This window comes from Triplophysa rosa, linkage group LG17 (assembly GCF_024868665.1).
Source record: "Triplophysa rosa linkage group LG17, Trosa_1v2, whole genome shotgun sequence".
NCBI classification, from domain to species: Eukaryota; Metazoa; Chordata; class Actinopteri; order Cypriniformes; family Nemacheilidae; genus Triplophysa; species Triplophysa rosa.
Genome location: NC_079906.1, coordinates 19,498,125 through 19,523,143, shown reverse-complemented (window position 1 = coordinate 19,523,143; position 25,019 = coordinate 19,498,125). Strand labels below are relative to the sequence as shown.

General features: G+C 37.1%; 1 protein-coding gene across 4 annotated transcripts; it reads right to left on the bottom strand.

Moving 5' to 3' along the window:
* Positions 1-737: 737 nt before the first annotated feature.
* Positions 738-24,564, bottom strand: fnbp1a (formin binding protein 1a). Of its 4 annotated transcripts, XM_057356406.1 has the most exons (18): positions 24,308-24,561; positions 23,024-23,139; positions 20,867-20,923; positions 19,795-19,942; positions 16,818-16,880; positions 16,061-16,165; positions 14,871-14,885; positions 11,838-11,966; positions 11,543-11,689; positions 10,345-10,524; positions 9,774-9,956; positions 9,499-9,513; positions 9,034-9,143; positions 8,229-8,361; positions 7,902-8,026; positions 5,757-5,899; positions 5,504-5,662; positions 738-4,222 (listed from the first exon to the last, which is right to left on the bottom strand). In XM_057356406.1, exons 1-18 carry the CDS (start codon positions 24,380-24,382, stop codon positions 4,215-4,217), a joined length of 1,911 nt encoding a protein of 636 aa, XP_057212389.1. In that variant the 5' UTR covers positions 24,383-24,561; the 3' UTR covers positions 738-4,214. The 4 variants fall into 4 exon arrangements, with proteins under 4 accessions (XP_057212389.1, XP_057212388.1, XP_057212390.1 ...); XM_057356405.1 differs by lacking the exon at positions 738-4,222 and having other exon boundaries at positions 4,231-5,662; positions 24,308-24,562; XM_057356407.1 differs by lacking the exons at positions 738-4,222; positions 14,871-14,885 and having other exon boundaries at positions 4,231-5,662; positions 24,308-24,564.
* Between the last annotated feature and the right edge of the window lie 455 nt (positions 24,565-25,019).

The window sequence follows — 25,019 nt, the reverse complement described above, 5'->3', positions numbered from 1 at the left end:
GGACATGAACTTCACCTCCAGAGTTGCGCTGAGAGTTTATTTCACAAACATGTTATTGTTTGAGTGAAGAACCAAACAGACATACTAAAAAATAAGGGTCTTCTGACAACCTGCCAAAATAAAAGTCATAGGCTATTGTTTGAAATTGTTATTTCCATTTTTATTCATGTTTCTTATTTATATATTTGTATTATATTGCATTTTGAATTTAATATGGCAATGGAATGTACTAAATGAGTTTAGTTTTCACAGATATTAATGTATGCTATTTCAGCAATAAAAACTAATTGTTCTAAAAAGGAAACAAATTAGTTGTTTTACTCATTTTAAGAGACCTGTCTTATTTTCTCTTGTATATTTAGTATTGCTTTTTAATAAAGAAAAAGTACGTATTATCCGAATACCCGATTAATCGATGGAAAATCAGTAGAATACTCGATTAGTAAAAGAATCGATAGCTGCAGCCCTAGTCACAACCCTAAAAAATACAACACAAACTAAATAAAATACATGTTTACTTGTTCAAACGACGTTTGTGCTGACGAGATTCATACTTTAATAATTAACACTTTTTTATTATATTAAAACAGTCACAATATAATATAATTATTAAGATTTATGGACATTTATCTTTTCTACGATAAACTATTTTTGTACCGTGTCAGCTCTCGTCTAATACAACATTTTCAAATCAGAGAATAACAATGAAATAAAATATAACTAAGACAAGGATGGTTTAAAACGACCTTTAATTTGTTAAACTTCTACATAAAAACTGCCCAGTTTGGCAGACATACAACTTTGTCTTTTACAATATGAATGATTCGACAACTCAAAAGTTTATATACTGGTTAGCATTTGCAAAAAATGCTAAAAAAAATACAAATAAAAGCCTTTCGCAGTTCATTTTGGCAGTTTTATGTTTATGAGGTCTTTCAAGGAAGAAATCCAGCAAATTCAAAGCACAATATACAGAAAAACACACATGTCAGCTCTGCAGCAGTGTTTCTTTAGAAATGATAAGACAATATTAGTCACATTCAGAACCTATTATTAAAGAGCAGCTCAAATCTATCTGGAATGAGGTAAATACTTGTGTTTAACACCAAAAATGAAATCGGAATGATATCAACAGGGTCCAAAATTAACATTTGGTTATGAGTGAAATGACTACATTTACCAGAAATGTAAAATAGGGTACGGGTAAAAATAAAGATTTCGTACTGGTGATGATACGAAAAAGAAAAACATTTTGTCGCCATGACAATAGAATTATTTTGCTCTTTTATTCTCATTGTACATGACACAGGTCATTGTGTTGCACATACCATCATAAAAGCTATTCGTCTTATGCAGACATTGATGTCATTTTATTAGGGCTGTCAAATTATTACTTGCGATTAATCCAGAATAAAATTTCGTGTTTCCATAATATATGTCTGTGTCCTGCGCATATTAACTTTTTATTTATAAACACATACATTTGTACATATTTATTTCTATTTACCTACATTTATTTCTATTTACCAATCATTCAAATTATATATAAATGTTTATATTTTATAGTTTTCTTAAATATATGCATGTATGTGTATGTTTTTACAACAAAAAAAACCCCCAATATGCACAGTACACAGACATATATTATGGAAACACAAACTTTTATTCTGGATGCGATTAATCGTGATTAATCGTTCGACAGCCCTACATTTTATTCATATTTTCATTTCTTACATCTTGTAGATGCAAAAGTTATAAGACAGATAGAATCAAAACAGTAACTGATCAATTAGAAGAGCATTTTGTCTTTAAATAGAATTGCTTGTGTCATTGATATTAATGTCATATTATCATTCTTAACTTAATTGGGGTTTTACTTCTAATAAAATTACTTGCCAGCATATTTTAATTTTGGACTCTTGCACATTAATCATTCAGAAAATCTCAAAAGAAGAAAACAGTGTAAACACTTCAAAATAACTCGAGGGGGTGTAGACGAGTGATCATGCAGATCTTTCAAAAAATCAAAATCAAAATAATAAACACTCAAGATACAGTAGAATGAAATAAAAACAGGCACAAACACAGTTTCCAAAGCTTAAGTTCAACCGTCAGAAGTCGAGAGCTTGAACTTTATGGAGAGAACTGGACCCCCTAAGACTGGCACACACACAAAGAGACAGGGCAAGCATGCATGCGTCGAAACACAGCACCAGCTGAGGACCACCATCAACATCTACTGAATCACTGCACCACTACAGCTACACCACACACAGCCACATCCACTGAGATGAGAGAGAGATGAAAAATAGAGAGAAAAAAGGAAAGAAAGAAAAAAGAAACCAGTTGTTGCAAAGAGAAAGAGAATAAAAGCGACAGAGAGAAACAAGTTGCAGAGAGAATAAAAGGAATAAAAAGCAAGAGAAGTCAGTTGATAGAGAAAGAATAAAATGGGGAGAAAAAATAAAAGTTAAAAAAACAAAAACCTTATGGAGAAAGAATAAAAGGCAAAGAAAAAGAGAGACCAGTTGCTGGAGAGAAAAAGAAAATAAAGGGACACAGAAGTCAGGTGTTGGAGAAAGAAAAAAAGTGAAAGGGAGAAAGAAAGAAATGAAGAAACCAGTTGATAGAGAGGAAAAGAGAATAAAAGTCAAAGAAAAGACCGAAAAAATATAGAAAGGAAATATGCACTATTCAAACAGGATTCATTTCTGATGCATGAACGATGCCACTATAATGCCAAATTGACCTATATTTACAGTATTTGATAAAAGTCAATACAAAGAATAAAAAAAGGTATAGAATATATACTGCAATCACAGGCATTCCCTACTGAGATCCGAGTTACTGGCCACAGACATGATTAAAAAGTCTGTAAAATGTGAATTTAAACATGAAAGCTAGTCCCATCTGAATAGAGCCGTGGTAAAACAGGAAAGATGCGAGAGCAGAAATAGAGAATACGTCTGAGAAAGTCTAGAACAGAAAGTGAGACAACAGAAGAGAAGGCGTGAGAGTGTAGGGTGCGGCTGTGGCGTGTGCACACATCGCAGAAAGAAAGTGTGTATGAGTGAGCGAGCGAGCGAGCGAGGTGACAGTTCTTTCTTCCCCGGGAGGAAAGAGTGAGAGAAGATGCTTACCGCTTCACCTGCCATGAAGAACTATTCATCTACAACAGCACCTCACAGAACACTCACACCAGATGACGGGGGAATATATGCATTCATTAGAATACTACAACTACATTTACATTTCCTGATGGAGAAACCAGTGCTTGCGAGGCAGGAAAAGCAGTGTTGAAAGTATATATATATATATATACAGTATACAGGGAGAAAAATAATTACGCAAAAAATACCATCGATATCATTGTTGCGTTTTATTTTGAATTCTGAACGGTTGGTCTGCATAAATAAAATAAAAAACAGACTTTTATAGTTTTTGGGACATCTACGTATGTCAGTGTACTCCTAAAAGTTGACAAAAATGACTTTTAATAGAAACGCATCATTCAGAAGTCACCGCCATGATGCTAGGGTGTTACTATGGGGTTGCCAAGGTGTCTGATTGATTATATTAAAAAAAGCCCACAATTTTGGCTTTTTGCTATAAAAAAGACCTCCTGGTTGATGACGTACTTTTTGTACGCAGGGGGAAAAACCGCACGGATCAGGAAGTCTTTATGACTGCGAAGATGATGATGTCTTCTAAAATTTCAGAACATCACTGCCTTGCAAGCGCTCCATTAACTGAACAAAGTAAAGCGAGCCTAATGCGTATCAAACGAGTCCCCCACATTTCCAAAGCTTTAGGATTTCACAGAACTGAACAGTCCGCACTGACGAATATTTATGAAACCTAAAGTCTTCACGAGGAAACTCCTCGGGGCTCCGAAGCAAAGCCAGGCAACAACAAAACATGTACATGGCACTTGATCTGTACCTCTGCGCACAAACCTAAGGGCTCTGGTCCGACAGCAAGCGGCCACGGCACGAGGCTAAATATTCTAGGTCCATACGAGAAGCAAGCGTTTGCAAATAATCAGCACGCTAGGCATGAAAAAGTCAGGATTCGTTTTTTCGGCGGAGGAGAGGGTTCGTGTTAAAATGGGAATCTCCCGTCCCCCATAAGCCATTTCTCTGACTACAGTAACAAGAGGAAGATGTTTGACGCAAGGACGCTTGCCCTGCCACTCCTGTGCCAGCCAAACACTTTTAGGGATCTGCAAGAAAGAAAACAGAAACGAAAAGCAAAGAAAAAAACAGAAAGAAAACATCACACAAGACGTGTTAGACGGGTTGCATTTGACTTGAATTCTATGACATTCGTTGATAACAGACCAGATTCACAGACAATGAAAGTACAGTATGGGTTAAAAACGTTCAGTAAAAGCACTGAAGAGAGAATAAACCCACAACGCTCGTGGGAATTAAAGACAGGGACCATAAAAACTATACAAAACTCTTTGTATTTAACTCGCAGCACTATTAAGCAACTGATGCGTATGTCACAGCTGCAGATAAAGCTCATGAACAAAAAATGATACAGCGAGTAAAAGCCTGACTGTTTTTCAAGCATGCATGTATTCCTATCAAACACTGCAATGTGATTTTCTGTCCTAGAAATCTCTATTTAGACACAGAACTTCATGTTCTGTTAGTGTTTCATGCTGGTCAATGTACGAATAACATGCAAGCACTTTATTTCATTGCGTAACTACACAGAGAGGCTCATAACTGTATTTTTGACTTCAAAACTTGATGTTTGTACAGCGGTCACTGCAAAGCTAGAGAAAGTCTCATAGATACATGCAATCATTTTTACAGTTTGTCTTTACTGATACGCCTTCAACCCGGAGGCGATTCGCTGTGGGGGAAAGAAAATCCCAGATATTCATGAGGTACGAGCGTTTACGGTAAAGTAAATGTACCTGAGAAATTATTATTCTAGTCATCTCTCATGCAAAAAATTCTGTTAGTGTCTTAAAAAAAATGACAGTTAAAAACGAACTAATGTGTAGTTTTGAGGCCACGTCGCAGGGCAGGAAATATTTCTTATTGCCAGAGTTTCAAAGTCATTGCTTTCTCTGTCATGACATTATTATTTAGGTCTTAAAACATCTTGTATAACGTAAAAAAGAAATATGAATAAACCAACAGAAGTTTACTTGCAGAAGTAAACGGATATGCTAAATATGTTCGCGTGATGTTACATATCAACGTGATATGTTGGTAAACCAGCCATTTCCATCTGATATCAAAATGACACAGCAGCTGTGTCTTTATTGCCTAATATGCCCGTATGAATCCAAAACATATCTGAGGGCGAAATCATTCAAAATATAAATACAGACCAGAAGTGTGCAATATGCTACGTGGTATAAAAACAGGAAGTGGTCTGCTTCCTCTTTTCAATGAGTACGATGACATGTCACGGTCTCGTCTGCTGTACTGTATGTACAGTAAAAGCACTGTGACGTGGGATTATATGTATGTCATAGCACCTTTGGCACCGGCGTCCAAAAAGAGTTTGATGTAGGATGTGGGCACGTATCCTTCCTCGTCCTCGTTTCTGCGCACACGAGTCCAGCCGTCACCCTTGTCCTCCTCGATCACGTACAGCATCTCTCCCTCGGCCATGGATATGGTGCCCTCGTTCTGGCCTACAGACACAAACAGAGACGGCGAGCGACATTATCCAGAAGCCCAGAAACCGCCTTTTAGGCCTTAGAGAGATTATCTGGCTCGTGCTTTTACCTTCAAATGGATAAAGCGCCTTGCAGGTTCCAATGGTGGGTAAAGGTTCCTCATCATCAAACTCTTCGTCAAACTCAGTGCTGCGGGATTTGAACTGCATGCCGGTCTCGGCGCTGTGGTCTTCCGTGTAGCTGCCATCCGGACTATGTACAGAAGACATGCAATACGTAAAACAGACCAAATTACCTTTGACGTTACAGTCAGATTCTACATTTATTGTCCGAATTTTGGCTATTACACACAAGATGGTTAAGGGACTATCAGTATAAGGTTTCCCTGCCAGCAAGTTGCCAGTCAGCACCAGTATTTTTTGATCATTTTCACAAAACTTTCCTCAGAATACATTGTTGTATGATTACGCAAACGTTTAATAAAAGAACCTCTGCTTTTAAATAAACGACCAAAAAATATGTTTTCATTGCTTCATTTTTTATTTGAATGTTGATATGTTTCATAAAGAAAACAACAAAAAAGCTGAGAAAATTGTGTTTTTATCATCGAATGATCGAATTCAGAACGATGGTCAAAACATTCAGCTGGCGAAAACATGAAGAGACCTTTTCAAAATTATTTTCAGTTTTTCTGAATTTACGTTTTATAGTGTGACAATGATCGTTTTTGTTTCATTCTGTGAACGGCTAACAATATTTCTACGAAATATTGTTTCTATGTGCATTGATTTGCAGAAAAGGAAAACTGGAGAAACAGGTCAAATAACAGAAAAGATGCTCTGTATTTATTCAGGCCTCAAATACTGCGAAGAAAACAAGTTCATATGTAAGGAATAATTGACGACGGGCCGTTCAATTATCGAAAGTTAATGCACACCCCGAGGTGGTAATGCGGCCACGACGCGAAGCGGAGTGGCCGTTACACCTCGGGTGTGCATTAACTTTCGATAATTGAACGGACCGGAGTCAATTATTCCGCTTATACCACGGTCACAACACCACAAGACGTTGTTCCGATACCACAAGACGTTGTTACGATGTTTTATCTCAAGACATTTGTATGGTATTTGTCCCGGAATGCACTTGCTGGTAGCACTAATTTCTTACGCATCTCATCTGAAGGCGTTGCTTGAGCTGCATATGCAGTTTTCCGAGAGCGAGAGGAAGACAGACAGCGCACATGCACACGCGTTTGCTTCACTGAGAGTGAAAAGACAAGTATCTATATTTGATTTGTTTTCGTCGTATTTAACACCCCTGTCGTATAAGAAAAGTATTAAGAGAAAAAAGTGACATGGAGGTTTCTGCGCCAGCTGCGGTTCTCTCAGTGGCATAGAAAGCTTCCTGCTGTGTGTTTTAAGTCCCGTTTACCCATTCCACAGACGAATTTAACATGTTGTTGTTGTTATTTTTGTGCTTCGTGTTTTATCTTTAACCCGCTGATTGTGTCATGTAGTTTGCCTTTACCTTTGATATATGCTTTAGTTTTTCGTCTGAACAGTCCTGTACAGTGCTCTCGCCATTGTTGTTCAAATGTTCATGCTGTCCATAAATATTAATAGTTATTTCTTCTCAGACAATGGAATTTGCCTGTCACTGTGTCTGTTGTTAAATACATATTCACTGGTGGACAGTAGGCTAAACTTGGCGAAGTGATATGGGACTGTAATGCGGTCAGCAGACCTGGAACACCTTCATAGGTGTGCGTTTAACTGAAAAATAATGCACACCCGTCGAACGTTCGTCAGCCAATCAGAATGAAGCATTCAACAGCCCCGTGGTATAATCACTTTTAAGCAATACAACAGTAATATTTGTACATGTATTAAATAATTTTTTATGTGATAACCTTGTTTCATTTTTATCACAGTTTTCATGTGTCTTGTCATGTTAGTCAGTCTTTCACATTGCTGTTGGATGACTTTATGTTACAGACACTGGACGAATGCCCACAATACATCTAGAAATGCTAATTCAATTAAAATTTAGAATGGTCTCTTCATTTTTTCCGCGGCTGTAAATACAGTATTCGCTTGTTTGGGATTTGTAGACGCTTTACTCAAAAGAGACATAAGTACATCATATTTTCATAATACAATAAACCTTTTCATATGATATGACAGTGTCAATCATTTAACCTAATCTTATTTATTACATCATCTTCTGTGGCCCTGCTGTCTAGGGACTGAAGTACCTCTCACGGTTTTGACCGTAGTTGTTGGTAAGAGGCGTGTTGCCCTGCGAGTCAAAATGTCCGCTCTGTCTCTGAGGCTCGGATCCCTTTTCAAGTAACTTTCTCTCCACTTCCGTCAGCCAGCCCTGAGAACACACAAACAACATACTCATTTACTCTAAACAGTCTCATCAGAGGCCTTGAGATAAAACTACTAAATATTCTACACCATCTTACATTAAACATTGATGCATATATTCATATTTCAAAAGAAAACACTCAAAACATTACGAATCTTCTGAAATCTTATCATGAAAAAACTGAAACGGTGGTAAGCAGACAGATTACCTCAAATTTCTGCCCTTCAAGCTGCAACTTTTCCAAGCTGTGCGTGATCTCCTCTAACCGTGGATCTATACTGTCTGGATCCCCTAAGTGAGGATTCTTAATGTAAACATCTTTCATTTTAGTCAAAGCATCCCTGCAGCAAGCACAAGAAGAGAGATGCACACAAGATCAGAAATCTTGTAACATAGACCCTGTTTCATTTGTGTATTTGAGGCCTGAAGGGAAAAGGTGGTTACCAAGATGTTCCAAGCGGTTGCTAGGGTGTTACGTGGTTACCCAGCATGACACAGAAATATAACTCTTCGGGTGAAAAAGAGCCGCCTGACACTTTTGTGGCATTGCGTCTGGTTAAGACGTGATGTAAACTTCTTTAACGGGATAGTTCACCCAAAATTAAAATTCTTTCACTGTCTGCTCGACCTCATGTCATTGCAAACCTGCGTGACTTTCTTCTGCAGAACACAAATAGATATTTCAAAAAATGTTGGTTGACCCCATTTACTTCCACTGTATGGACAATTTCTCAAAATAGTATTCTTATCTTATTTTGTGCTCCACATAAGAAAGTCACATACAAGCAATGAACGACATAAAGGCAAATAAATGATGACAGAATTTCATATTTTTTAGTGAACGTATCCCTTTAATAAGACATTTATTAAACAATTTGCTGTAATAAGACAATAACTGAAGCCAAGAACAGTATAAACAAAGAAAAAAAGTGCATTCGTGTACAGTCAGGTGCATTGATATTTGGCAGAAAGATTGATGCTACTGCCAGCACAGCAGCTACGGATTGATTTACCTCTGATCCATCTCTTTCTGGATGTCCTTGTTGATGTCATTGAGTTTGGCCTGAAGTTTTTTTCTTCTCTGTTCGGGTGGGAGATGACTGTAGTCCTCTTGGCCTGTTCCCTGTAGACAATAATGAACCGCATTAAATCAAATACTGCAATGAGAACAGGGCTTTCAATTGAAGACATTAATGTACTGCAATTGTTTATACTGAAAAAGTGTGTTAAAAAACAGCAGATAAATGCATTTTCAATGCTGAAATACTTCAAACTTGACGCGCCGTCTTAAAAACACAGCATTCGTGGCACAAAGTTTTAACAGTGTGTTGTCCGTCTGCATAGGCTAAAGATTCAAATAAACAAAAGTCTCTGCTGAGAGATTGTGAGACTATGTATTCTTTTTTGATCAGCTTTACAACAAGTTTTCAGTATTTTGAGGATTTTTATAGCACATTTTAATAGTAAATTAAACTTACCAGCTTTAGAGAAAGCTGTGAACGTTAAGACAAGAAAAATGTGTTAGAAAGCACAGTTAATACACAAGAAAAGATTTATGATGCTGTTAAGACAAACATGTTTAAGATGACGCTGACAAAAAGCGTGAATAAAAGACAAACACCTTCACAAGAACCCGAATGCACAATTTGCGACTTTTTAATCAAACCGAGTTGATGCTTTCGTTTTCAGAGTCGTCCAATCAGAACGACCCGTAGGAAAGACACACAGGTGACACGGAGGATTGTGAACTCACCCCGCGCTTCAGGCTCCGCAGGCAGTGCATTTTGTGTTTGGTGCTCATGAAGTCGTTGAGGCGTTGGCTCAGTGGCTCCTTGGGCTGCTGAGGGGACTGGGGGCCGTTCGGAAGGCCCTCGGGGGACGGGGAGGTGGGAGGAGGGGGAGGGGGCTGACGGGGTGATGCTAACAAAGACATAAGCTACAGATGAGGGTGTGATGGAGCCACATTGAGAAATGGAATGGAGGAAGAGAGGAGATGAAGAGAGAAAAACATTCAAGAACAAAGCCAATGTTCAGCTATAAAACAGTGTGACCAAACCAAAAATCCTATTAAAGGAACAGTTCACCCAAAAATGAAAATTCTGTCTTCGTTTCCTCAAGTTGTTCCAAATGTTCCCAATGGTGCTCCCCAAATATCTTTCTCTGTGTTCATCAGAACAAAGAAATTTATACAGATTTGGAACAGCTCGAAGGTGAGTAAATGACGACAGAATTTTCATTTTTGGGTGAACTGTCCCTTTAAAATAGTTTCATGCTAAATTGTTAAATGCATTTAATCAAAACTTCTCCTGGTGGTGGTGTTTTACCTTGTTCCTCTTGAGTAAAGGCCACAGTCTGCTCTTGCTCCGGCGTCTGTTCTCTCCTCGAGCGTTTAAGAAGCTCGATTCTGACACCGCCCTCTTCATAGACACGCTGTAGTCATCGAACTCCACATCGCCCGGCGGCTCGAAGCCCGATTTATACGACTCAACCACTTGTTTGCTGTCCTGAGATTATAAATAGTCAAAAAGTCAATTGTCCGTTCACTCACACACAAAGAATGGTTCCTGTATTACTCTACGGCATATACTATCGCCTAAGATGCACAATTACCATAGAAATAGGACTACTGTAAATCTGGCACGTTTATGGCATCCATAACCACGATGAACAAAGAATATTCTCTATTGTTTTTTTTATGTACGGCTGCTCATATGGGCGGCACACTCTCTTAAACAGCCACACGCTCGTGGCCCAAAAGCCACAGAAAGGCTTAAGATTTTGTTGCTAAGCCACTCTAAATCTGCAGCGAGACGCAGCTCGTACGAGTCAATTAGCGCTGGTGTGGAAATCAGACTCCCCATCTGTCACATCTGGACCGCATAGCGCTGGTCCATGTGAACGCTGAAAACAGGATTTAGCAGGCAAAGGACGAACACGTCAGCCCGTTCGCTGCCAACAATCCCCTGCATCTGTAAATGATTTATCTTAACCTGTGTGATGATGCTCTACACTGATCACTGCTCAATAGCAGCGATCGAGACGGCATTTTGCATGCAATATATTGTATTATTCATATGTGTCATTTCAAAACACAAAAGTGGAAACTTTCGTGTTTCGAAAACAAATATGATTTTTTCAAAGTATTTTTAATGGATAGCTTCAGTTTATTGCAGATATAGAGGGTTTGACTTTGCATCCACTTAAAGGGATAGCTCACCCACAAAGTTTTATTCACCCTCATGTCATTCCGAACCTGTATGACTTTCTTTCTTCTGCAGAACACAAAAGAAGATATTTTGAAGAATGTGGGTAACCAAACAACATCGGCCATTTCTCAAAATATCTTCTTTTGTGTTTCACAGAAGAAGGAGTCATATACAGGTTAAAATAATATGAGGATGAATAAACGATGACAAAATTTTTATTTTGGGGCGAATTATCCCTTTAACTTGAATATTTCCAATAACATAAAACCGTTTGCTCAGTAGACGGAGCATTTATAATCTGTTAAACACTACCTACCATTTTAGGCTCGATAGATTCAGCAGCTGTGGTCATGCCGTCCAGACACTTGCTGACGATGGGCAAGACTTTCCGCTCGACCTCACAGTACACACGCATGCTCTCTCTCACCCGGCCCACTCGCCGCTCCTCCATCTCCTGTATCCTCTGGAAAGAGAAAACGTGCAATATTGCATAATAACCAAAACTGAAAATACAGTAGAAGCAAAATTCTTTATACTGTTTGTTGATGCGTATCGAACATAAATCACTGCAAATTATTGGTAATTCCAGTAAATGTGAAAAAGACGTTTACCTGAAAGATGTGTGGGATGAGAGTGTAGTAATGCTCATGCTGATCTTTGTTGAACTTCTGCAGGTAGGTCAGGTACTCATTTTTACTGTCCTCGGCTATCTGATGCCTCATCTGAGCTTGCTGTTTCGCCTAGAAAGACAGAAAGCAAGAGAGACAAAGAGAAAGACGTGAAGATTTTCTTCGAGAACGAATAAAACGATAGCTTTCCTAATATGACACAAACAAACGAACGCTGAGAGTCAATTAAAAGATTACATAAAGATACAATACAATTGTGCTGTGGCGTCAACTCCAGATCAACACAACCAGCAATCTACATACTTAACCAAAGGCTCTGTGCGAGAGTGAACACACAACGCAAACGTCACGATTCACACATAAATACAGTCATATGATGTGTTGCGTAAAAGAACGTTGATTATCAGGAATTCATTCAGCACTTAGAAATTGAAGGGCTGACGCGTGAAGATGATCAATTCATTTACTTTTGTAGACAATATTTACATAATGTTTGCCATTTGATAGCAAAAATTGTACATTGTGCATTGGCAGAGCTGTCGGTTGAACTGCCACATGGGGGCGCTAGTATTTGTTTTGGTTTGAATGTAGAGGAAAAGGTTACTGCATGTAGAGCGGTGCAGAGATGATGTATTGTTGTAGTTCAACCCGCTCGAATGTCCAAAACACTTTTGGAAGATCGCAAAAAATAAGCTCTGTAGTAAACAAAGGTGTTTATATTATACGTCATAATATTTACAAATGAACACAATATTTGCTATTTTTGAAGCATAAATATAATCGGCAGAATTAAAAAGCTAACATGATGCTACAAACAGACTACACTTCAGTCGCTCAATATCAACGTCACCACCACCAAGCCTCCGACAACTTTTTCAAATTTTATTAAAAATGTGTTCCCTGATTAGTAATTACGCCGTGAATGAATCCCCATCCACATTTTTAGATTTTAAGAGTTTTGTGTATTCATGTTACATTATTTGTAATGTCCCCGCCAAAGTATGATGTCGCATTTAGCAACTTGTTAGCAACCACGAGCAGGTTATAACTAGCGTGTTTTATGTCATAGATTAAAACGTGAAAATATTTGGAGATTTTGCTAACCACAGACCTTATTTTAGGCATTGAAGCAAAAAAACATAAAAAAAACAATAGACTTTGGGGCGGTGGAACTGGATGTGCTAAAATGCTAACTCGCTTCCGGGTTTTGCATACAAAAATATGTCATCTCTGCACCACTCCATTCAATAACAAAGTCATATTTCAAAGCAAACTCGACACTATTACGGAATGTTATTCAGAAACTTTTGCTATAATAATATGGTAAAAAGAACGCAACGTGCACAGACTAAAAATGCCAAACAGAATGCAAATTGTAAATATTTAAAAAAGTAGTTGTTGTTATGTGTTTATTTATTGTGTCAAATCAGTTATAATCTTTGAAATAACAGTTCATATTTTTATCCAATTTTGTGTTTCATTCATAACAATGGAAATGGAAAGTTACAATCCACAATACACACTGCATTGTGGATACGGTATTTCACAAAGTTTCATATTTTGAAAAGCGCAGGTAATATGGGCATTTTCTGCATATTGAAAATTAAACACGTTACACTTCGGAAATACTATTATTATGGTAGCATGTTATTCAGAAGATGAGCCTGTGTAACAATGATGAATAAAGGTAAGAAATGGTTGATGGTAAACTGGTTCAAAGTCAGATCTCGGACAACATTTACATAATATTATAACATACCCTACTTAATAAAAGCATTCCGCTGATGCAGAAGATAGCCTGTAAGCTAAAATATTTTGTGAGATCAGTGAAATACTGAAAGACAGATGAGGACAATGAGAACATAATGGTTCCAACAACATCATGTGAGAAGACAAATACACATACTGTACACACACGATAATAACAATGAATGTTCCAACTTGTACCAAAGATGTTAACATGAATAATGACATGAATAATGATTGTTTTACTGGTGTACACCACAGACATCCATTCATCATGCTTTCTTACTAAACACATACAGCTGCTCTAAAATGTATTTCGACACTTAAAGTCGCACTTAATGCATGAATGTCATTGCATAAGATAACAAAATATCAAACCACTGGCTCCTGTAAGCAAATGATTCTAGATCCCAAAACTAGCAGCACTTTTTCGGTCCTGGGTAATATTTGGTGAATGTATGAAGTTCACATGGTTGTCCTTACAAAGTTCACATCGCATTAACCATTAACATGTTCTGTTCATGTTTGACAACCAGAAAGTGTCCAAATACGTTTGTATTTGTATATCGATTGTTTTATCATTTAGAAACTAACAAATATTTCTGTGCTTATTAAACTTGAAAATGTATGTTTATGGTATCTAATTTACTGTATATTTAAAAATAATAATACAAAATAACATGCACTTGTTGTTCTGTGACAATATCTAACCATCCTTAAAATAAGAGAAGTCATATTTACTTCAGGTTTTAAGACTTGTTTACAGAGAATACGATTAGGTTCAAGCATTTTCTTACCCAGCTGGCCAATGTTTTTAACATTGCATAAATTCAACAAAAGGTAATTAGGTTTATGCTTTTAGATTTTTAAAATGAAAAACAAGACAAAAATACTAAGAAACATCACATATTTTTTAATGCAGTGTGCCACTTGGCTTGATATTTTCTTATATAATGCAATGAACATAAACCACACAGTGTGCGCAGACTCAATATCTCACGTGGTTGACGTTAAACTGTGCAGAATCACTTTTGATTTAGTCTTCACTTTAACCCTAAAAAGTATTTTCCATAACATTCCTCAAAACGTCTCATTCTGTACATTTGTACGAGGTGACTACAGGAAAGATTCAGAGGTACGCTGCAAGCAAAGACGGAAACGTAACAAAAGCTAAAGACGAAAACAAAATTACGACAAACACTCTCGTTGATATGGTTATACACCGAACAAACGGCCCACCGACACAGACGACTCTTGGTTTAAACCTACCTTGAGAGAACACCGCTTTAAGACATGTTAAAAAACAAAGACACAGTGAATTAATGTCACAGTACTGATAACAGCAGGTACTTCAGAAAACATCTACACATGGGCATCTGCAAAAGCACATTACAATGCTTTTCGCTTGGACTTATATTCATAACAGATTACAAACAGATACCTTATCATTGCTGTTAAATGTTTTTGTTTCTTATCGTTGAAATAACCGTATATTAAAAGGGCCTTCTAACCAAACTGCTATTATTGCCAAGTAATGCCAAAATGTTCAGAGTAAGAAGTCAAGTACAAAGTTGTGAGCATGTTGTTAGTTTAAAGGGACAGTTCACCCCAAAATAAAAATTCTGTCTTCATTTACTCACCCTCGAGTTGTTTTAAACCTGTGTAAATGTATTTTTTTCTGATGTACAAAGACAAAGATATTTTGAAGAATGTTATAAACCAAACAGTTATGGCCACCATTGACTACCATAGCAGGAAAAATGACAATGGCCCTAGAACTGTTTGCTTTCCTACATTCTTCAAAATATCTTCTTTTAGGTTCAACAGAGCAAAGAAATGTATAAAGCAATTTTTCCTACTATGGTAGTCAATGGTGGTCAAGAACCGTTTGGTTACAAACATTCTTCCAAATATCTTTCTCTGTGTTCATCAGAACAAAGAAATGTATACAGATTAGGAACAACTTGAGGGTGAGTAAATGAAGACAAAATGTTTCATTTTTTGGTGAACTGTTCCTTTAAAATTGCCGGCAAAATGATTGTGGATTTAACATTGAAATTATCAGCTTCAATCGCTTCAAAGAAAAGATTACTACAGTTGTAGTAACCTGCCTCACAAATCTATTAGAAATCATTTGGTTTGTTTTTGCAATGAAAAAGCTTCATGGCTATCTCTCTCTAATATGGGCCTAATAAAAAAACATGTTGTGCATATACCGATATATACTGTACATAGTGCATCTCGAATCCAACCTCCCTGTGAACTGAGCGAGTATTTTCTGCAGTGCAGAGAGCTGACAAGAATGAAAAGAGTGTCCAACACCCCCTCCTCTCTCTCAACAGAGGGAATCCTCAGTGTCCACACAGACTCACAGCAGAATGACAGCAGTGATGGAGAATGAGGGGTGTGACAGCAGCAGTCTCTCTCTCCTCACACACACACACACACAAGCTTCATACCTTCTCCACATCCGCCTTAGTCACGTTAATGTCGGCATCCATCTTGTCGAAGTAATGCTGAGCCCGATCCGCTTCTTTACAGTCCCGTTCGAATCTTCTCTTACTCTGAAAGAGACACAGAGGAATTAACCTCAAATTGAGGTTGTTCTTGACAACATGCATATTTTATTTTATTTAAACGGCCTCAGCATTGGCGCTAGTATTTAGCAGAATTCCTCAAGCACAAAATCAATAAGATATTACGGTGATAGCATTTGAACAGATCGATTTACACTAGAAAAGGTTAATATAAGTCCAATTATACAACATAGCAGTAACAGTGACAGCAGCATGTACATTTATAATAATAAATGTACTGTATGCAAAACCATGCAAAGCCATTTTGTTTTTATTATTTTACCGACTGAATGCTGCATATAAGAAAGACATTTCATGTGGACATATTGCCTTAATTCACAAAGCAGTAAACCTGCATGTGCCAGACACTCTGACAAGAATATAGCAATATACAGTAGTGTTTTGACATGTAACTCACTGGAAAAAGTAGCTTTTTACAGGAAAGGCTGTAATATTAAAAACAATAAAACTATTTACTAATTTATTAAAACCAGTAGCAGTGAGCTGTTTTTTTAAATAAATGTCTACTTTTTTTCAGATTGATGTTATTCTCACACACACAGGTTTAGTGTAACTATAGAGGCCATCAGGAACATGATTTGAATATTCAAACTATTTCCTGTTTAGTTTACAGACTCACCGATTCCAACTGCTTCCAGGAATTTTCAATGTGTTGCTGCGCTCGACGGCCATCATGAAAATGCTTTAAGGACAGAAAGACAAGCACAATAATTAAAACAATGCATATAACATAATTCTGCTCATAATACTGGTATGGCTTACATCCCTCCCTCATATTAAGTAAAAAAAAAAAAATTCTCCTCAACAAGACATATTTTGAGTAATCATTTGTGTCCGTCGTACAAACGGTAAAGCGACAAAGTTTAGCTAATAGTTGATGTTAGATGTCTGCTCAATGTCTTAGCAAGCATCACTACATTAAACGATCTGAAAATTCCTGAAGAATATTAAAGCAATAATAGTGAATTTATAACAACTAAAAACATTGCATTATAATATTGCAATCACAGTCCAACTTATTGTGTTACGGGCGTATCTTTTTTTTGCAGGTTTTAATTTTAAATTATTAATATATAAAACATTTAATTAAAAACATAGTTATGGATTTTATCGTGATAAATTTGAAAACAGACTTTGTATAGTAGCTTCCGTTAAACTCTTTGATGTCATATGCAGGGCTCTATCTGAGGCGAGATGCGAGGGGATGACATCCCCCTTGTTAAAAAAAATTACAAAAAGCATCTCCTCTATAAAACCACCATCTCACTTATAATTTAATTTTAATTACTATAATATAAATCAAATATTTGACCACACCATCCCCCTTAAATTGTTTTTACAATTCGACCACTGGTCATATGTACAGTATAGACGGTTTCATCGGACGCACGCACCTTGCCCGAAGTTAACTTCCGGTCTGTGTTTGGTTATAATATAACAATTTATTTAAGATTTAATTATATTAATGATACGTTATATTAATATTTTATTGTATATTAATTGTATTCAATTTTAAAACTACTCAACACTACAACTCTACTCAACAGTTCTTCGCGAAAGTTTGGGCCACATAACATTTGTTTATGTTGTTGCCGCTAAAACCGTCTATACATTGTTACAGTTCATATGTAGAGTATATAGTGTACAGTGTTACAGTATATTTATTTTATATAATTACATCACTTTTACCTGAAAATCATTTTCAATTTTTTGTTACACAGTATATATATTAGATCTGGGTTCTACAGTATACATTTCTTTTTTTACTACCAACACCTAAAAAATGCTATGGAAACTTGGTGCTTTTGGTATGTTTTGGGGGCCTTACTCCGAACTTTGGAAAGCTTTTTTAAATAGTGTGCTGAAAAGACATTTACAGTAATTAAAAAACTAAGCTGATTAAATGAAAAGCAAGACAATCATTCGGGACAGCAGCTGTAAGAACGATTATATTCCAGTGCTACTGCACGATCCAAATCCCTGGTCAGTCCATAAAGAATTCAATAACAGAAGCAAAGACGTATTCATGCACAATAAATATTAATTAACTGCAAAATTCCTCACTGGTACACAAATCATTGATGTAGTAGCTCTCATCAGTGACACAGGCCATTGCTTGTGTCTGCCCACTCACGACACAGCACAACTCGCTTTATGAAAAATACATAAAGACCACTTTCTCTCAGCGTGACATTTAGACACAAAAGGCCGACAAAATGCATCAACGGAGGTCGGGGGAAAGCAGAGGCAAATGAAGCCGGGCTAGACCTCGTGTCGTCTTTTACGCCGCTGTCGTAGGGCTGTGCCGATAAACGATATCATATCGAATCGCGATAAAATGTATTTCAAAAACGATGATAAGCTATTGGCATTTTGACTCGATATGGATTAATCTTACAGTCTAACAGAAAGCAGAAATAAATGCAACAACGCGTCAGCTTGCAGCTTTTATCATGCGCGTCAAATTACAAAGTCCATTTCATACTGCACTTGGCAAAGAAAACTCGACATGAGGAGGAAAACATTACTGGAAGCGGAAACGAAAGTGAAACTAACCTCGAGTTGTCATCACGTGGTTTATCAAGTGTCTTATTTTTTTTCGCAATCGCCGGTTAAACAAAACAAACTTGAGGCGCAATTGCAAGCGAGTTACTTCGAAACTCAAGCACAAACGTTTTTATATCCATCGTTAACATATCTGCTAACATGAGCTGGTGCTTATGAAACAAACCAGCGCTGCCCTGTACAGATCAGAGATGTAATGAAGTGAGTTTGTGTGCACATTAAAGTATTGAACCTTGTATGTAAGATGCTTGCATGATTAAAGAAATGTACTACAGTTTATGTGAGATGTCTTTTTGAAAGACTAAGGTTCACTGAATGCATTGAATGAATCCCACTACTCGAGCAAGACATTATTGCAGCGTTATGTATGTGCTCAGGTGCTGAGCCAATAGCGTTCGAATGTACGCAGTAACGGAGCCCTTTCATTGGTTGAATGTACTGAATGAACACTCCCTTTACTTAACGAGTCAATTGAGTCAAAATGAGACTGAATGAACTGGTACATGTTGTTTATGGCCTAATATCCTCTGTGTTGCAACAGTGCATTAATTTAATTGAATTTTAACTGGATAAAGGTTAACTTTTGTTAATAAACTGTATTTAAAATAGATTCTTTTAATACAGTTTTTTAATTAAATATATATCGAAATAAATATCGTTATCGATCAATATAGAAAAAAACTATCGAGTTTACTTTTTTGCCATATCGCCCAGCCCTACGCTGTCGTATTAGTTCCAGCCACCGGCCTCAGACACAGGCTTCCAAAACCTTTAGATGGGAGAGGGTACGAGCAGGGGAGGGTGACCCGCTCAAACTTCACTGACCTCAATACGTGACCCACATCGGGTCTGGCTTTATTCCATAGAGCTGCCAGGAAATCATCAACAAAACGACATATTTCTAGATGATTAACATGGATTTGTAAGAGGTCAAGGGAGTCAGAACGGAGGGAATTATGTTTGGGGTCTTCAGGAAATGTTTTGACCGAAGATTTTTTTTAATCTACAAAGCCCAAAGCAAAAATATATACCGATTTGCGTTCTGCCTTCAGTTCTTGAATGTAGCGAGTCAACTCTGCGATGATCTGAGAGGACAGATTCTCAGCGATGACCTCGTGCTGACCCGCGTAGTCGTTCAGTTCATTTAAGGTCATGAGAAAAGCTCGACATGACGTGTACCTGAAGGTGAGTAAGGAAACATTAGACATCGGAATAATGCAACATGTGAACTGCTCTCCTTAAAAAAAGGTAAACACAAATGTTTGGAAAAAATAAAAAAGCTCTCTATATCATTTTGTAGTTTATAAAAGTCTTGGCCAATTAAAACCAGCCAAACTAGTTAAACGGCAACATATCGCTTAAAGGTTCAGCGGCATCTAGTGGTGAGGTCGCGAACTGCAACCAACGGCTCACTCCACGCCTCCCCCTCCCTTTCGAAGCACTACGACGGCTGACACAGGACAAAGATGTCATCACGTTTTCGCTTCTTTGCCGAAGGAGATAACGTATTTACGAAACGCGCTCTATACACTCTAAAAAAAAGCCGTAAAAATAGGGCACAATATACTGTATTAATATGAAGGAATTTTCCGTGTTCATTTTTACAGTTGTTTTACCTGTATTTTACATTTTGCACTGCATTCATTTGCATTTTAGCATTAATGGAAATGTCCGTAAAATAAAGGAAAATGTACTGGTAATTTTCTGCCAGTACTTTATCTGTTTTTTACAGGATTTTTTTTACAGTGTAGAGCAGTTTGTTCACAGAAACAACATGGCGAATGCAAGGGGACCTGCGGTGTATGTAGATAGAAATAGCTCATTCTAAGATAATAAAAACATAACACACCTTTATATAAGGTCTTTATACACCTCTGAAGACATAGTTATATACAGTATAATATATTGCATTTCTGTCAATAGATCCTACAAAAAAATTACACACAGCACCTTTAAAAACCATGAAAGAACACTACAGAAACCATGAAAGACAAAAATGACCCAGAAAACATTAAATAAATGTTTACATGCAGTGAGTATAAACATTGTTTCTGAAGCAAAACCAGTAAAATCAACCATTGAAAGGACTTCTCTGTTACTCACTTGAATTCATCTTCCTCTTTGGAGTTCTTCTTCAGCTGATATTTCTTGGACAGATTCCTAAAATTTAAACAAATATAAGACATTTGTTTTACATTTCACAGACACTATGAACGAAAAACATTTATTCGACCAAAAATGTGATTAAAAGAAATGACAAACTAAATACACTTGACAGTTTTCAAAGATTTCTTTGTCTTCCTGTATTTTGAATGAATAATAAAACTGCGTGCGTCAATGACCACTAACATGGAATAATGGTGCTCACGGTGCAATGAGAGTATGGGGAACTAACAAAAGCTAATATTGTCACCATCAGAATAATCATATCACCCCACTGAACAAGGCCTGCGATTCACCAGTCTGACCCTCACAAAACCAGAGCGAAAAATCCAGCTGCCGCCGGACAACGTGAAATAACCCACAGAAAAGGAGAAAATCACTGCTGCGTTGAATTATACTTGATGAATTTAAAGAGAGCCTATAAATGGCTTAAAATCAATTATCATTGTGACAGTTCCGCCCCTTAACACATTTTCCTGCAGCCTTTGCTCATTCTCTCTCTCTCCGCACACACCAACGGTTGCTCCCAGGAGTCTGATGTGTTGCTAGGCAGATCCCCATCTTGCGGTTTTCTTGACAAGACCACACCAATGCAAGCGCTTTACTGTCTCCTAGTTTCCCTACATCGGACCTAAATGGGCCGCACCCTGCGTCAATACGTAACAATAAACGGGAAACGGGTTGACGTAAATAAATCCTCATTAGAATAACCCATCCCTCCATTTTATTTCTCCACCAGACAGGTCCACGTCGATGTTGCTTATCTGCTAACATGTGTTTAGCACTTAATTAATCTTCCACCCGTGGCTCGAATCTGTATAAAAAAACACACGTTTTTGAGAACTAAAATACAGTCTGGCACATGTCTTAAAAATAACAATGTGCTGATTGACAAGCGGCAACAAAGAGAGGATTTTCAGAAAATGCAAACTGTAAAAGGCCTATTTGTCAAATGGTTGAGCGATGCTGCTGTGAGCTCCAGCTGTGTGGTTTATTATAAATGTGTGTGTTTCAGCAGGTGGAGACAGCGTCCTCAGGGTCTGGACCTCTATTGCAAAATGCTGCTTAATAAACTTCCAAAACAGGCAGAAAGAAATATTGCAGAATCAGTGCAGGACAACAGAATGTGGGTCAGAGCCGGTATCCATGGTAATACACGTCGAACATGTGACCTGTTTTATTTTGCTCGTTACCACTGACCTAACATATTGTCACCATAAAATAACATTGTTATTCACATTTGTATACTAAAGTCTTATTACAGCATTTGACTTCGATAAAAGGCCATATTCTAAATTGAATATTCACCACAAAATATTAAAATAGCATAACATTTTAATAATAACATAGCCATTGCATTTTATGTACATCTTGTACATTGTATATTCAATCATCTTTCTATTTGGGAAACTATTACATCGAATTATTTTCGTATGGTACATATGGCTAACATACACCTTGTGAAACATTTGACACTTGCTTTATAGCATTTTGAAAATAAATGTCTTAAAACAAACCTACAGACTATTATGTATAGTATATATTATGTATAAAATAACCTATTATTTTAAGTCAGTTCATCAATGTGATTTATAATTTGTTTTACCTACTTCTGACAGTACTATTTGTATTAATATGTTTTACTGAGTAAAGCTGCTTTGCAACAATATACAACAGTGAAAACCGCTATAAAAATGTTCTTGAAATAATAATAATTCAAATGAATTGTTGTCTTAAACTGCTCTACAATATATATACTTCTACATATATTTACACAGCTAGTTACAGTAGACGGGACAGTTCTAGGTTATTACAGCATTCTAGCATGACAAGAAAGAGGGGACGTGTCCCAGACAAGTCAAGATGAAGAATAACTTTCCTAGTAGGGACATTAATAGGCCACATTAAAATAGTATTCAAATAATGTGCAAACACAAGTCTGTGTGTGTGTTTAGAATATTTTACAATGGCTCAGAATATAAAGTCTATCTGTTTTAGAATAGTAGTTTTACTGTTTTGAGTCTTTGCAACTCAAGTCTCACATAAAGCACAATATGTGATTTATACAAATGCAAATAATCCTTAACATTATCTTACCTCATCTGCTTGGCGTAGCTCAATTCAATTTCAGACCGCTCCTTTACAAACTTGGTGTAGCGTTCCAGAAACTCAATGCCCCACTGAGTATGCTTCTCTAGATTATCAAACTGATCCTGCAAATGAGAGAAAAACGTTCAAACCGGACAAAATCACACAACACTCTCAAGACTCAAGTTTAGAGTGCATCACAACCAAATCTGATGTAACACATCTGAAATACGGCGCAGAGCATGCATGCATATACACTTTAGAAGAAAAATATACTGTAGACTGCTTATGCTTATTGCTTTGATAGGTATTACTGTGTGTTATTTAAAAAAGAGGGCCCAAGGGACAGATATGAAACACCCTCGGAATGCCAGTCATCCTATAGTTTCATGACTTTGCATTATCTGCTGACATTGGCAGTATGTCAGATCTATCATTCAGCACTGTTGGCCTTCCAGCTGTAATATATACACATGCTACAAACATTACAGATGCTATTGATCATCAAGCAGTCATTTACCTGGTTTTTGAAACCACAGATGGAAACCTACATTTAAGGTAGAGTATTTTTTCTACACAATTCAAATAGTACACGGTTTATTACTATATAACGTGGTGTAATTTAACTAAAACTTTCAATATACTTTTATAAATGGCCTTAGTAAACAAACTTTTAAAACATCTGATCCTAACCCACACACCGCTATACAGTATCTATGTAAGTATATTTTAAAATATGTGATCTTGCAACAATTTCCAACAACATGCACTCATAATGAAAGACAACATGAGCCCACAATGGAAGCGCACTTTAAGTAATATTGTTACTTTTTTCTTCGATTGCTACTTTGTTGCAACATTAGGTCTGAGAAAAGAGACGTGCATGGGAATGATCGGAACACCTGCTACACTATGACCACACGTCTCGTCTCGTCCTCTTGGCATGTTGTAAAGGAAAAGCATTCGCCTGGGATTATTTCCATCCATGGTATTTAGTCAGCGCTGCTAATAATTGCATGAAACGCGTTTTACGAAGCATTTGCATGCATTAACACATCTGGACGTGCATGAATAAGACACAATGCCCAAATCGGAAATAAAAAGATTATTTTAGCAAGAAGTCATACAATTTGCGAGACTGTAAAATGGGCGATGGAGCGTTTTACCTAAGCGAGGTGGGCTGTTGATCGCACATTCTGGTTATTAATGGAGACGTCTACGTATTTTGTGTAATAAAACGCTTCATATATCGCAGATGCATGCACATCAATCCATGCATCGGGCTGTACTCACCCACAGCTCCGTCCCCCAGCTGCAGTTCATGGTTTCGAGGCAATTCCTCCGCGATAATCCTCTGTTTGAATGCATGCGTGATTCTCTACCAGCAATAGCTTTCAGATCATGAAAATAATACTAACTGGTATATTACCAGTGTGTACCGTCAAGGGTTCGTACCTCGATCGGCGAGAGCGCGCGTTTTCACCTCCGCATTGTACAAATTGCCGATGAAACTGGAAATTAAGGTAATGCCTCTCTGTTCTCGTGCATTCACGCGCTTGAGACAGGACTAGACGGCCACGCGCAGAGCACCACGCAGCGCCAAATCCCACACAACACTTACTGAGATACTGTATATACTGTTCTTAATATGTTAGGTGTGCGACAAATAAATGATTAAAGGGTAAAATTAAAGACAGATAATAGAGAAAGATTGTTTATTGTCTTTTTAGTTCTGTCTAGTTTAAAATAAAAAATCATTTTAGTTACCTAACATGTTGCCAATATTAAGCAAAGGTATGCAGTAAAACGCACAGCTGTGTTATTGTACAATAAAGAAACATTGTCTGTCCTTTTGAGTTTACTGTGTAGTGTAAGAAAAATAAATGGCAAAATTATGTTTTAAGGATTTCAATTGAACTTGCCTTTTCTCATAATAAAAACGAATATATTTTGCGTGCAGTTGAGGTCTTCATAAACAAAATTTATTTAATATAGCTAATGGCTC

Excerpts from the sequence above, each read along its gene's own strand:
- fnbp1a (XM_057356405.1), bottom strand. The coding sequence starts at position 24,382 with ATGCATTCAAACAGAGGATTATCGCGGAGGAATTGCCTCGAAACCATG. Across the intron at positions 16,166-16,817 it reads CCTGGAAGCAGTTGGAATCG|AGTAAGAGAAGATTCGAACG; the intron begins GTGAGTCTGTAA and ends TGTCTCTTTCAG. Across the intron at positions 5,663-5,756 it reads GGCGCTTTATCCATTTGAAG|GCCAGAACGAGGGCACCATA; the intron begins GTAAAAGCACGA and ends TTGTGTCTGTAG.